The 15345-nt window shown below is 50.1% G+C and overlaps 1 protein-coding gene across 1 annotated transcript in view; it reads right to left on the reverse strand.

Moving 5' to 3' along the window:
* The window catches only part of RIMS3 (regulating synaptic membrane exocytosis 3), a 55428-nt gene that overhangs the window by 9641 nt on the left and 30442 nt on the right, over window positions 1–15345 (reverse strand). The window contains exon 3 of the mRNA XM_074976415.1: window positions 11640–11904. Within this exon, the coding sequence (XP_074832516.1) occupies window positions 11640–11859 (220 nt within the window). The 5' untranslated portion in view covers window positions 11860–11904. The remainder of the gene's footprint in view (window positions 1–11639; window positions 11905–15345) is intronic.

The raw sequence follows: 15345 nt of genomic DNA on the forward strand, positions 1-15345 counted from the left end.
GTGTGCCGTGTTCCTGAAAAGACTGGGAACCAATGCTCTAGATACAAAATTTGTATCCGCATCTGCAAAAATGAGCTGAGAAGATCTTCATCCACAGCTGTGGAGGAAGATACCCATGGATCTAAAGCAGATATCCACGGATTTGCTGGGCTCCAAACATGACCTATGAGGGAAGACTGAATAAAACTGGGTCTGTTTAGTCCAGAGAAGAGAAGGGGGAAAGGTTGCACTAAAAAGTGTGATAAATTGTTCTTACCCACCGTGGGTAGGACAAGAAGCAATGGGATTAAACTGCAGCAAGGGAGGTTAAAGTTGGACATCTGGAAAATCTTCCTAACTGTCAGGGTGGTTAAAGACTGGAATAAATTGCCTGGGGATGCTGTGGAATCTCCATCTCTGGAGGTTTTTAAGAGCAGGTTAGACAAACCCCTGTTGAAGATGGGCTGGAGAAAACTCCTGCCTCATGCAGGACACTGGAGAGGTGACTTCTCAAGGTCCGTTCCAGACCTACATTTCTATGGTTCCTCTAAGACAGCTGGTTCTGTGCAATCTGAACCAGGCGGCCCAGCTGTGAGGCAGCCTGGCATTGCCCAGGCTCCTAAATAGCAAGCGGGAGCTGGACTTTGCTCCCACTAGCTGCCAGGAGCCCCCGGTTGCTTGCTTGGCTGGTAGAACACAGAGGATAATGTTGCCAAGGAGTGACACACACTTGCCCCTGACTGTCCCTTACCCAGCAGGGGAGCTGTTGCTCTCTGACAGTTACATGATGCATAAGGTCCTCTGAAATATCGCACTCCAGCTGAGATGCTTCAGATCTGCTGTTTTCCTGCCCTTTACAACTGACCTTTTCCTTCTCCAGAGGGCCAAGGGTGTGGGCCGGCTGCTCTGCCCAATGGGAAGCACCCTCTGCCTGCAGGCCCCAAGGGAGCGGGGGCTTTGCAGCCAAAGAAAGAATCAAAGGACTCCACACGGCAAGCACTCCACCACAAGGCTCTCATCCCCAGCTCCCAGCGTGCTGCTCTGGGGCCTTTGATAAATTATTCACTGGGATTTATATGCCCTTTACAAAACAAGCCATGCGAGCCACCTCTCATGCGCTCGCTCCCCTCTTAAGCAGAGAAAGGTGTCACTGCGTGAGCAAGCACCTACCCAGCATGGAGCCCGTCACCTCCTGGCCTAGTCCCAGGGAGCCCCCTCCTTGTCTGACCCCAGCATGGACCATCCAGTCCTATGCTGCCCCACTTCCTGTCTGACCCCAGCCTGGACCGTCTCCTATGAACAGATTTGAGATTCCAAAATAAACAGGGCTGCATTTAACTGCTGCCCTGGAACAGCCCCCATGCACCTCCCAGCCAATCACATGGGCCCAGCCTGTTGCTGTGGGGCTAGAGCTTTTTGGCTGCTGGGTTGGATCCACTTGACCTTGGCTTCTACTAGCCTGGGGCCAGGATCTCCTTTTGATGGGCTAGGCGAACACCATTCAGTTGCATTTGATCATTCTTCGAGGAGGAGGGGTGTGTGAGCCAGAGAGAGATGTGGGAGGACACCCCCAAAAAATCTGGGCTGAAATTAATCTCCACTCACCTCACCCCACCCCTTCCATTCTCTTTCAGTTTGACTTTGCCTCTGTGCAGCATCTTCCCGGTGAGGGTTGCCATGGTAATTTGCCTGAAATGTGGCAGGACCCCCTATGACCAGCCCCACAATCTCCTCCCTTGTGCTGGGATGAAGCCACTGAGAACACCGCCTGATGCAGCAGGGCTGGGAGTGCTGGCTGTTCAGCCAGGCCATGCCTCCTTCAGAATCGGATTCGGCTGGTTCTTCAACCTGCTCTGAGAAGCCGTCAGGGTGACGTGAAAGCAGCCGCCCAGGGGGCTGGCTGCTGCTCTGCTCTTGGGGGCTGGAGTGGGTGGGCAGCCCACGCGCCACAGAGGCACACAGGTGCTGGCAGGGAGGTGTGTTCTGGAAGGGTTGGGGACAACATTTATGTCAGAGTTCTTTGGACTTTTGCTAGGGGAGGGGGGTGCTTTTATCCCTTCATCTAGGGCAAAATTCACCCAAGCGCAGGGGGCTGGTACCACTTTATTCGACAGCGGAGAGGCCACCTCTGGAATATTGTGTCCAATTATGGTCCCCCCAGGCGCATACACCCCGGGACAAAAAGGATGTGGACACACTGGAGAGAGTTCAGCAGAGGGCACCAAAAACGATAGAGGGCTGGAACACATGACTTATGAGGAAAGGCTGAGGGATTTGGGTTTATTTAGTCTACAGAAGAGAAGAGTGAGGGTGATTAAAAACTTCCTGTCAGGGTGGTTAAACACTGGAATAAATTGCCTTGGGAGGTTGTGGAATTTCCATCGAGATATTTAAGAGCAGGTTAGATAGACAGCTGTCAGGGATGGTCTTGATGGTACTTGGTCCTGCTTTGAGCAGGGGGTTGGACTCAATGACCTCCTGAGGTCTCTTCCAGCCCTAGGATTTTGTGCTTCTATACCAAGCCTGTACCATAGGCATAGACAACCAGTCTCGCTTCAGTCCTCTGAGTTCAGCTGTGGCTCATAATTAAAACCCTCCCAAATTCACAGCCCATTTCCGTCCATTTCACAGTCATAGAGTTTTAAAAGTCGTACATGTTGCAATTTCAGCCATCAAAATCTGCTGCCCGTTGTTCTCCACTGCTGGCAACAGCGGAGCAGTACTGCTGCCTGGGAACCCAGCTCTGCAGGCAGAGCCATGCCCAGATTGTTAGGCCATGTTAGCATGAATCTGGCCTCCCGCACTTGGGGGCACTGGGCCAGTTGCAGACAAAGCCTCAGACTCTGGTGCCCAGGCCCCCTGTTCTGCTGGTGCAAATGGAGTTGCGTCAGAGGGTATTTGGCCCCCAGTCTCTCCAACTGAGGGGACTCCTTGCTGCCCAGATTTCAGGAGAAAGCCAGGAAGTGGGGCTGGGGCTGAGGTTTCCCTTACCTACTGCAGCCTGAGGCAGAGGGGTGGGGAGACAGAGGGAATGAGCCCACACCACAAAAAAAACAAGGCAGCCCCGTGGGGCCAATGACGAGCAAACCAGATGACGTTGTGGCAGCAGAAGGCCAGGCCATCCCTCACTGATGCACCCACATTAGTTCTCATCAGCATATTATATGTACTTCCCCCCAGCTTTTCATGGTCCAGTCACTGGTTGCCATGGAAACCTCTCCATCTGCCCGCCCCCCCCCCCAAGCCGGTTCATGCTCTGCCTTTCCTTTGGTGATTTAATTGGCTCTGGCATCCCCCAGCTACCCGCAGGCCTGGCCAGTGACTCATCAGCCACCTGGGCCCCTAAATACACACCCCACAAGCTGGGTGTAGATGTAATCAGCTGGGTCAGGGCTGCAGCCTCCTGCTTCTCCTCGGCGGTCACTCGATAATAAGCAGGATGTCTTCAGGTCACCCTTCCATTTGTAAGTCCATTGATGGCTGATCAGCCCAGTTCTGGATCAGCCCAATGCAGGCTTTATCACGGAAGGGGCGGGTATTGGTAGTTGTGGGAAATGTGTGGCCTTGGCTTTATTGTTGTGACATGAACCACTCTTGCCCCACATTCATGAATTGGGGGCGGGGCCATCAGTGGAATGGGTAAAGATGTGGAATGGGATTGAGAGATGATGGGGGCTCCATGCAGCTCGTTAGAGCCCTCTATGAGCAAATAAATGCAGGAAAACAAATTTATCTCCCAGTCCACCTGTTGCTTTTCTGGCATTTGAAACATTTCCAGCCCAAATTGGAAAATTTCATTATTCATAATTATCTCCCCGGAGGTGTAGTGGAGGGTTAGCGCCTGTGATATATATTCAGTGATGTGACACTAATTGATCAACTAAATTGCCCTTTCTCTGTCCAATTTCATCCTTGCTACAGCCAAGTGTCAGACAGGTCAGAACATGATGGCAGGAGGAGGCAGGTTGTGGGATGGAGGGCAAGCAATAGAAAGGATGGGAAAGGCAGCCAGGAGCTGCCATTTCTGACAACTTGATTTCTGTCTGGTGTGTTTGGAAAGGCACCAAGACTGCTGCCTGGGCTGGATCACATTTGTCTGATCAACTTAGGCCCTGGTTTTGCGAGCCTCACTCATGTGGGTTAGTACGTACAGACAGCATGCATGGGAATCCACGCAGGGGTGATTGCTACTAATATGAGCAAGAGGCTGCAGGGACCCCTCTTTATGCTTTCAGGGTCTCTTTCATGTTGTTTTAATCTGAGCCGTTTTTAAGTGGAGATGAGCAAGGAAACAGATAAAAGTGACTAAAAGGCCTCTGCATGGGTTATGTACTGCAGTGCCATAATTTTTTTTCTTACAGTTCTGAGGGATCATTATGATCAGCTCAGAGAATTTCATGCAGAAGCAGGGGAAGAGAAATCCCTCATCTTCAATGTTCCCTCTAAGTTTTTTCCTTACTTGTGCAGAATAAATTTTGTCACATGCTCTGAGGCATGGACAGATGTGCACCACCAAAATAAACACAGGCTGCTGGCTGTAGGCACTCTGCTAATCAGCTGGTGGCTCCTGAATAGCTCCTGGGCAGCTACCCAAGTGCTTGGCTTACAGGGACTGCTGCTCACCCTGGGGAGATACTTACACCTCAATGGTTCATTAGGTGGGAGTTGGGGCTACTTAAGTATTCAAGACTGGAATCTCAAACCTCAGCGATTGGGGGACTGGTCTGAGAGCCTGGCTAAGCTAGGGAATTATTAATGGGATAAAAATCTTTCTCACCCAGGTTGCAAGATCAAACCCAGCAGAGGCTGGCGGAGTAGACGTGGTTGGCGTTAGGTGACAATCCAGTGGAAACCTCTCCCTCATCAGAAATGCACTGCTAAGACCTGAGTCAAGCTCAAAGTAAGCCTCTTGCAAACCTCCAGTGGGTCCCTTTCTTAGCACTCGCAGCAGAGGAGGAAAAGGTCCAATAGTTTTGTTTCCTCTCTCCACCATAAACAGCCCCAACTTTTTTCTAGCCCCCTTCTAGGCAGTTTTGATGCCCAAGGTGAAGCCTCCTCTGTTTCAGCCGCAGCATTTCTGAGCATGTGAACAGTGCAGCACACAGATTCCCCAGCTGCGCCCATCTCCCCAATTCAGTTTTCCCCCAGCCTCGTTACTAGATGAGAGACAGATCCAACAAGCAGAAAGAGAATAGCCCAATGGTTAGAGAACTAGTGGCAGATCTGGGAGAGCTGGGTTTGAGTCTATGCTCTGACACAGACTCCCTGTATGTAATCTTGACCACATCACTTAGTCTTTCCAATAATGTCTCTGCCCTCCTGTGCAGAGGTTCTGGGAGGATAAATGAATTAAGAGTTGAGAGATGCTCTGAGTTTACAACTCTGTCATCAACACAGCAGGTTATACTAGTGGGATGCTAGTACAGACATCCACACCTCTTGCCTCCATCCCCAATTTCTTGCATCGTCAGGCCACATTCCCAGTAAGTGGTGCACTTGTGCAGCCACTCAGGAGCCATTCAAATGCTGCCCAGCTGATCAGCAGAGCGAGGGTTTGTGTTTTACTGGTGGTGCACATTCACATGGGCTTTGGTGCACATATTTATTCTGCACATGGATGGGAAAATTTAGAGGGACCATTGCCCTCAGGGCTTAAAGGAAAAACCAGAGCAGCAGGCTGTGGTGGAGAAAACATCTAGTGCTGGTGAAAAGAGCCCTGAACCAACAGCCCAGGTAGTGATTTCTCCCTGCCTGCCCTGAGCAGATAAACCCCAGGCAGCTGAGCAACTACTCCATAGCCTTCTGTGTGCCCCTCCCCTGCTCCAGAGCGCAGGCCCTGCTCCAAGGCCTGTTCAGCCCTGGGATCCTCTGGAGCTGCCAACCAGGGGCCAAAATAGGATTGGGGTGTGATGGTTTTACATTGAGGGTGCTGGACAGAGTGCAGCCACTGGTGGTTTCTAATTGACAGCTCTCTAGGGGTTAGGGGAGAAAACCGGGACAACTGAGCTCCTGTCAATCACAGTCAATGGGTAGTGTTTAGCTTTTCTGGTGTAGGCATTTCAGTCCAGAGCCTCAGGGAAAAGGTGTCCTTGCTGATGTGGGACAAAGCATGAGATTGCAGGGAGGGTCTGGCAGCCAGAGCTCTCTTGTCCCACACAGATTGTGTTGCTGTGTGGGAAAGACAAGCACATGTGCTTAGACAAATAAGTCAGGTCATCATCATCATCATCAATAACTGTGGGCTCAGCTCCCATTGGTGTCTGATGCCTCCCTCACTATTTCCTTCCATCTTTCCCTGTCTAGTGCGGAGTGGCTTAGTTTCTGTAGACTAAATCTGCACCAATCTACCATATCGTCTACCCATTCTCTGTGGGGTCTGCCGCTCCTATTCGAACCATCCACTATGCCGAATACCAGGGTCTTGATTTTTCATTTGTCATTCATTCTGCAAATATGTCCAAATAGTTGTAGCTTCCGTTGTATAACCTTCTGCAGCAGGTTCTCTTTTGACTGTATCTTTCTATGTAATTCGTCATTGGTGACCTTCTGCATCCATCCTATTCTCAGAATCTTTCTATAACAACTGCTTTCGAACTCCAATATTCCTCTTTTCCAATCTTTCGTTATCACCCATGTCTCACATCTGTAAAACATGCTGCTGAATACACGTTTTGAAGATGCTCAGCTTCATTCTTAAGCTAATTGCTTTGCTTTTCCATCACCTTCAAACTCGCTCTTGCTTTTGCTATTCTAGTCGCTATTTCCTTCTTACAGTCTAGATCATTCGTTAAGTTGCTCCCCAGCTATGTGAACTTCTTTACATTTTCTAGTTCAATACCATCTGATCTTCCTTCCTATTTCCTTATCTCCAAATACCATTGTTTTTGTTTTGTCGACGTTCACATTCAGTCCGTACCGCTTCCCTTCTTCATTTAACACCTGCACTATTTTCGCTAGTTTCTCCTCATCTTCGTTAACAATAACTATATCATCCGTGAACCTCAAGTTGTTAATTCTCTTCCTGTGCACCGTACCCCTTCTGCCTCTTCCTTGATCTTGTCCATCACTTTCTCCAGATAGGTCAGGTGCCAATGCACATCAATTCCTCAGTGGGATCCTGTTGCCCAGGCTGGTTGTGTTCACCTGCCACGGGTGCCCCCTTTGCACTAAATCAGCCCTCCCTAGGGGGCCAGGCCCAGCTCCATAAGCCTAAATACCACTGGGGATTTAGGCTTTGGTCTCCAGCAGTTCCCTATAGTAGAGCTTGCAAACACTTCCATCTCCCTTGCTGTGCCTTGTGTGTCACTGAGTCCTGTCCATGGTGCTGAAACCAGCAGTGTGTTCACAGAGTGAGGGGAGTGCCTACCCCAGCTCTTACCCCTTCCCTGGCCCAGCCCCTCTCCACCACTGCAGTGACCCAGGCATGTTCTGGCCCAGCATAAACTGCTCCCTTTGAAGGAGCAGGTCTCTCAGAAAAGGGCTGGCTCTGCTAGAGATCTCGCACCCCAGTCTGTTGACTGATGCTTGGTCAATTGCAGCTTTCTTGCCCATCTCTGAGACACCCTGCAGAGTTCCCTCTGTGAGTGCTCTGAGACAGGGCCAGCTATTCAGGAAGGCTTATGTGTGCATGTGTCACTGGTTTAGATCTACTATCTGGAAGGCACTTGTAGGGCTGCGGAGTGCTGGAGGCCTTGTGAATTGTCGGCCAAAAGTTGCAGGCGCATCCATTCTGCATTCATGACACCAATGACCTTCTCACTAGTGCAGACTCTCCAATTACCCTCCAACCATATTTAGGCCTCCAATCATCCCCCAAACCATTCGGAGACTCCCACTAAAGCCCAGCCGCTCTGTTCACTTCACTGAATGAAGAGGAAAAGTAAATAATTAACATTTAAAACAATGCGTTCTCATTTCTGACATCACAACAATTCGATCGTCTCGTCACACAAAGGTGCCACCACCATCATTTCCAGACATCAATTAATAACATCCTCAGAAGAGATTTAATTTAAAAATAATAGATTGTAACTTTGCTATTTATTTAAAATTTATTTTCTATTATTTTTATTTATTTATTTATTTTTTCCATAGACTCCCTGCAATACCCTCATGGACCTCAGGGTGGGAGCCAGGGCATTAGGTGGTTTCTCACTCAGTTCTAGGGAACCCTAAAAGGTTTACATTCTGTTCATCTCTGGGTAGGGTTTCGCCCAGCTTCATTTTTGGATGCTCTGTTTGCTGAGCTTACTGGGATAATTACAACCCTTCAAAAACATCTCAGCTGTGCAAGGCTTGCTGGCTCTAAATTAACTCCTTCTCCTGATATCCCACACTTTGCTGAACCACGAAATGCGAATGAGAACCAAAATTACAAAGCAAGAATTCAGAGAAAATGCCTGGGCTAAAATTGGCTCTCCAGCGTTTTTTTTTTTTTAAGATCTATTTCAGGCACTTAAAAATTCCCATAGCCAGAAACCATGACTAGTTCCTCCTCTGAATTAGGATCTTCCTTCTCCTAGCACTTTTTATATTAAAGTTTCATGAAGAAACAACTGCAACTAGCTGCAGAGGGCCAGATCCTGAGCAATTTACTCAGGCCTTCTGCTGGCAAAGCTCTCACTGAATTCTACAGGGTTTTGCCTTCTGAGGGTGGGACAGGCTGAGGGTTTAGCACCATATTTATCTGAGTTCCAATTTGCCGCATAAGTTCTGCCCCAGCTCTTAATGCACCATACTGATTTCCAAGGCAATTTGCCTCTGCACGGGAACTTTAAAGCCCTGTGAAAAAGTCAGTTTTCAGCAGAAATGCAGCTTTAATGATGGGGTGCAAAACTCTTCAGAGCTAACATGAGCAGTGCTCTTTGACTAGGAGCTGTCTTTTACTCTGTCTGTACCAAACCAAGAACAGTGGCTCTCCACCAGGAGGAAATGTACTCCTGCGGGTATATGCACATCTTCCATGCATGCATCAGGGCCAGACAAAATACAGCCTACAGGCCAGATCTGGTCCCCCAAGCCACTGGATACAGCCTCCAGGCACAGCAGAAGCCTCTGTCAGGCTGCCCTGTCCCTGGACACTGCTCAGAGCAGCCAGCTGTAGGGCTCTGTTTATGAACAGCTGTGAGCCTGGGGGGTGGGGGAGAACAGCTTCCCACGGTGCCCCCTCCCCCAGCAAAATCTTGCAGCACCCATTGTCCTGTTTGAAGAACAGGTAGCATGTGGAGTACCCCTCCCCTCGGCTTGCACCTGTTCAGATGCACATGACCCAGCAGCAGCTGCTCCAAGTTGCTTGTCTGGGGCGTGGAAATGTCTGGGCTGCTGGCTTTACGTGCATGTACCTCTAGTCATATGGGTAGGAAAAAAAGCTATGCAGATGGAAACCAGTGGAAACAGGCAGCCTTGCACATGGGCAACAGTAAATGTCTTGCAGGCCACGCATAGAACCCCAATGGGCCGTATGAGGCTCGTGGGCCACCGGCTGCCCCTCACTGATCTTTGGGGAACAGCCTAAATGAGTAGAAGGCAACTCTACACTTGCACAGCTATGGTCACTCTTCAGGGAACTTTAACTGTTCTAGGATAGTGAAAGGGGTACAATGTGTGTGTAACCCTAACCCTCCCACAATCCCCAGCCTGATTTTAGTATCAGAGCTGCCGACTCTCCCGACACTGGCTCCATTTATCTTACCACATTAAAAACCAGCGATCTGCACCTCTGCTCCATGCAGTGCCCCATGGCTGGAAGAAGGGGGCCTTTGGGTAGAGGAATCATGATCTTTCAGGTGAAAGGTAGGTTTTACTTTGGTTTTTTTTTTCCCCCAGTGTCAATTCTGGAAGGGTTTGGGAGAACTGCCTCTGACTTCTGTCCTCCAACTCTTTCCCAGTACCCTGCATTTCAAATTCACCTGCATCAGACCTAGCAGGCTGAGCATGGTGTGGAGGGAGGAGGAATTTCAAAGTTCCCAAAGAGCCTATTGATCTGATTTTCAAAGGTACTTGGACACCTAAATTCATATCCATAGGAGTTAGGTGCCTCAATATGGAGGATCGGAACCCAAGGTCCCATTTTCAAAAGTGACCGAAGCATTCAGGAGCCTAAATTTCAATCAATGTCAGTCACAGAATCCTAGAACTAGAAAGGATCTCAAAAGATCATCAGGCCCAGCCCCCTGCACTCACAGCAAGACCAGGTACTACACCATCCCTGACAGATGTTTGTTTAACCTGCTCTTGAAATCTCCAAGGATGGAGATTCCACAGCCTCTGTAGGCAATTCATCCCCAGGCTTAGCCACCCTGATAATTATTAAGTTTTTCCTAACCGCCAACCTAAACCTCCCTTGCCGCAATTTAAGCCCATTGCTTCTTGTCCTATCCTCACAGGTCAAGGAGAACAATTTTCTCCTTCCTTGTAGTCCTGTGGCACCGTCTAGACTAACAGATATTTTGGACCATAAGTTTTTCTGGGCAAAGACCCACTTCATCAGATGCATGAGTGGAGCAGATACAGACTAACTCGGCTACCCCTCTGATGCTTGTCTCCCACCTTGTAGCACCCTTTTCGGTACTTGAAAACTGCTATCATATCCATTCTCAGTCTTGTCTTTTCCAGACTAAACAAACCCAGTTCTCTCCGTCTTCCCTCATCAGTCGTGTTTTCTAGATCTTCATTCAGTTTTGTTTTGTTCTTCTCTGGATCATCTCCAATTTCTCTGCATCTTTCTTGAAATGTGGGGCTCAGAACTGGACCCAATATTCCAGATGAGGCCTAATCAGTGCAGAGGGGAGTGGAAGAATGACTTCTCACGTCTTGCTCACAACACTCCTGTTAATGCAGCCCACAATGAGGTCTGCCTATTTTTGCAAGTGTCACACTGATTCATATTTAGCTTGTAGTCCACTATGACCCCAGCTCCCTTTCTGCAGTACTCCTTCCGAGGCAGTCATTTCCCATTTTCTATACAGGCGCCTAAATCACTTAGGGCATAGGCTTTCCAAAAGCACAAAAGGGCCATGAGACACCTCGGTGCTACTGAAAATCACTGGGAGTTTGGTGTCTCTGGTGACCAGGGACATCTTTCCTGAGAGGCCCTCTCTGAAAACTTTGCTCACAGTCTCAGGTGGTGGGATCAGCATGGAAGAAATGAGGGAACTCATCCAGAGCCCCATGAAGTACATGGAAAGATTTTGATTTGTTTCAATGGGGTTTGGTTTGAAGAGACTAGACCTAGGATGGCCACAGAACCCCAGTTCCCACCAGGCATCTACCAGCCCTTCGCAAGGGCAGATGCAAAAGCCACACAGCATGGGCCAGCAGTGGATGGTGAACTGGGCCTGTTCTCCAGCACTGACCCCGTGGATATACTGACTGAGGTCAGAGGGGATGGAATAGAACAGGATTTTCCCTAATTAAACCCTTAGCAACTGAGCTCTATTCTGGCAGAGGAAGGGAAAGGCAGATGGCTTGGGCACATGGTCGCACTTCCCAAGTGCCAGCGCCATAAGGACAGCTGGGTTTGCATGCCCTGTGCCAGCAGCTGATCCTGAGCTGGGTGGTTCCAATACAGAGCTGCAGCCAAGGATAAACAGGGAGCTGGGTGGGAAATGTGGAATCTCCCAACCCAACCCCTCCCACCAGCACAAATCCCTGGCTCTTACCGGGCTGGTTGAGTTGCAGGGTGCTCTTGCTCCACTGGGACAGCCCCACGATCGCCACCATCTTGGCCCCGAGGCTGGAGCGCCTCTTCTTGTTGGAGGTGACGCTGGCCGAGTCTGCGTTGCTGCCATTGCTCTTCTCAAGGTTGTACATCTCGCCGCTGATGCTGGAACTGCGGACCACATTTTTAGCTGAGGAGGAGCTTGTCTCCCCGTTAAACATGGTCAGCTATTTGGTCTCCGTCTTGGGGATTCCTGGGTGGGTCAGCTGTGTGGGGAGGGAACGGAGACCAAGGGAAAATTCTGTTAGGCACACTCTGCTCCTGCCGCAACCGCCTTGTTTCCAAGTGCAGGAGTGGGAGGATGCAGCCCAGGGGTCTTCCCACCTGTTCGGAGGAAATAGACCAGACCGTGCAAAGAAAAATCAGCCACCCTGGCGAGTGGTGTCTGCTCAGATCAGGTGAACGACACAGCTGGGAAGGGAGCTGGGATGTGCAAACAGCCTACAGGGTGTTGCCCCGTTTTGGGGGAACCTTTCCTGGGGAACAGGCTAGTAAGGGGGATTGCTCTCCCTGGCCTGCCGCTGCTGCACAGAGGTGAAGTGACAGGCCCATGGTCAGTCTGTGACAGAGCAGAAATTGGACTCAGGGCTGAATTCTAACCCTGAGTCTTTACCATTAGGCCAGCCTCCCTGTATGGGAAAGTCGGAGGCTCCCAGGTGCCAAGATGCCCTAGGCCTAGGTTAGATTATCCCATGGAGCCCATGTCAAGGCCGCCGGAGCAACCCCACAGGTGAGCTGAGCAACCCCTGGCTAGGGCGGAGAGGAAAGCTTTAGAGCATCACAGCATGGCCTAGCTCTGGGAGCAGGCATGACAGCAAACACAAGGATGGAGCCCTTGTGGTCTTTGCTCGCTATTCAGGTGGCAGGAGCTGCAGCTGCTATTCCTCATATTTCCGACATGGCGGATGCTTTGGCCCAGCCTTCTGGGCTTGCGGGGGGCTAGTTGTTTTTGCCCCTTAACAGCCCTACAGCTGCCTCTCCCCCAGCATTCTCTGACTTGGCACAGAGCGATCTGCCCGCAGCCGAGGCCGTTCTGCTCCTACTGCCCTCAGTGTCATGGCCATGTGGCCTGGGGAGAGAAACCAGCACTGGCTGAAAGAGCCTGCATGGGGCAAGCAGGGTGAGGCGAGGGACTCTGCATGGGAAAGCTTGTTTAGATGCAGCTGCTTTGTGACAGAAATCACCAGGGGAGGATAAAAACCTGCAATATGAGGAAGTGATTTTTGCAGGCACATTCTGCGACATCAGCAAAGAACAGGCTGCTCTGCACCTACTATAATTTTGGCTTGTTACTGGGCTGGGCCTGGGCCCCTGGACCCCGGGGGGATGAAGCTGGAGCACAGGCCACGGGCCAGGGAGGCTGTAAACAAGAACTCCCCAGGCTCAGAGCATTGATCTCAGTGCAGCCTCTAGATTTAGCTTTTAAGCAGGAAGTTATACCAAGCCCCCGACAACGCTAAAGTGCTGTGCGGGTACAAAATGTGTATCTGCATCCTCAAAGACAAGCCGTGGATACCCACATCCGCAGATGAGGATCTCAAGCGGATATCTGTGAATTGGTAGGGCTCTAGTCACTGAGTGTTCTCCTGTAAGGCCCCGGCTCTCCCCAAGTTCTGCTGTTAACAGTCTCCTGGCCAAACTGCCTCGTGTTGGCAACACTTTCCCCGCTCCCCCCCAAAAAAATGGGTATCGTTATTCTGCTCTGATAAAAACAGCCTCATTCCACACCAGAAGTGGCTGTATTTCAGTAGGACTAGGAGCAACCCACGAGGGTGCATTTATAGAATGAAGGGCAGTTTTGCTAGTGTGTTTGGGGGGAGGTGGAGGGCAGGGTCCTCTCTAACTTTTTCCATCCATAGGTGGAATAAATTTTGTTATGTGCACAAAGCCATGTCCGGACATGCACCACCAGTATAAACCCAGACTGCCAGCTGTGGATGCTCTGATAATTAGCTGGGTGGCACCAGAATCTCTCCTGGGTGCCCACCCAAGCACTCAGCTTCTAGGGAACACAGGTGAGAGGTTCCCATCTGAAAGTTATTTGTAGGGAGCCGTGATTGACTGAAGAGTGTTTTGAAGCCTTGTGCTCAAGTCCCTAGCACTCCGCTGGGTCTGTGCTCCTGACAATACAAATGGACTTTGCAAAGGCAAGTCTGACCTACAGCCATGCTGTTAACAGAGAGCTGCAGGGAAAGTGCCACTTCCTTGTCCCTTGACCTCTGCTGCCCAGGACACGCTGATCACAACAGCCCATCCGTGCCACACCAGCATCCTTTGTGAGCCTTTGTAGCAGGCCCCCTCTCCCACACTGGGTGTGCCAGACCCATCTTTGCAAGTTCCCTTCAGCACCACAGTGCAGGCAGACAGTATTCAGTAATTGGCACTGATCTGAAGGCTCAGTGGTTTAGAAATGTGAGTCTTTCATCTCTGGAGACTCAGGCACAGCAGCACTGTCTTACATCACAGGGGAAACAAGTACCGTTGTCTCAGTCTGGCGTCTGCAAGGCTGCCCACAATGCACCACTGCAAGAATTAATGCTCTGGAGTGGTCTGGAGCTAGAGCAGCAATAGTCGCTCACAGATGAGTAAAGTGCACAGGTGCAGAGGAGTTGAGGGTTGGACTAACAGGTGCGAGGTGCATTAGCCGAGCTGGGGGAAGGTAGGGGAAGCTGGAACAGCAGAGGCCTACAGGTCATGACCAAAGGACAATCAGTGGGACTACAGGGGCTGGGGAAGAGGAAGCTATCCCAGATCTTCCTTGCACAGCTGCCGGCACTAACTATTTCCTCACTTTCACAACTACCAACGTTCTCCAAATTCACCCTCAAAAGTCACCAGAAGGAGGTAGGAAATGGGCAGAGACTTGCTTTAACTGTCAAGACACACACACAGAAGAATGCCCCTCAAACCGTCTAACGCGTAAAACGCAAAACCTAACCAATTGTTGCTTGAGAACGCAACGGTCTTGCTTTACTAAAAATCCCCTCTGTGTACACTTCTCAGGGCTTTAATATTTCTGTGACAAATGCCATTCACCAGTCACAGCTAAGCCAGGCCTGATGTTCAAACCAGCTGACAGCTCTCAGTGGTTCTGAGCTAGGCAAAGTCACGGAGTATGAGCATATGAGGCCCTGATCCTGCAGAATTCCAGTGATGTCAATCGGAGTAGCAGGAGTCAGCCTGTGCAGGCCCAATTACAGGACTGGGGCCGAGGACTGCAGTGCGGTTTGCATTAGGACCCACCGCTTTCAGCAGCTTATAACTTTCAGAGAGTTAAAAATTGCTCTCTGGGCTGTAACTTTCCATGCTGGGGCTTAGAATCTTGTCAAAGTTTGAGGAAAGTCCTTCCAGCTGTTTTTGAACTGAGATGGGGGTTTGCGGGTAGAGGTGAAGGTTGGATTCCACCTCTCCAAAGACTATTTTTGCTTCATGGAAGACAGCAAGGATGGTTCTGTAGTTAATGCATTAGACTGGGACTCAGACCAGTATTAAACTGCTGGCTCTGCTACAGACTCCGTGTGTGCCTCCAGGCAAGTCATTTAATCTCTTTGGGCTTCATTTTCCTTACTTGTAAATCAGAAACAATAGATGCTTTTTGAAAATATTGGCTAAGTGACTTAGGACTCTAAGGTACATTTTCAGAAGTC

The sequence above is a fragment of the Carettochelys insculpta genome, chromosome 24 (genome assembly GCF_033958435.1).
Source record: "Carettochelys insculpta isolate YL-2023 chromosome 24, ASM3395843v1, whole genome shotgun sequence".
Classification (NCBI taxonomy): domain Eukaryota; kingdom Metazoa; phylum Chordata; order Testudines; family Carettochelyidae; genus Carettochelys; species Carettochelys insculpta.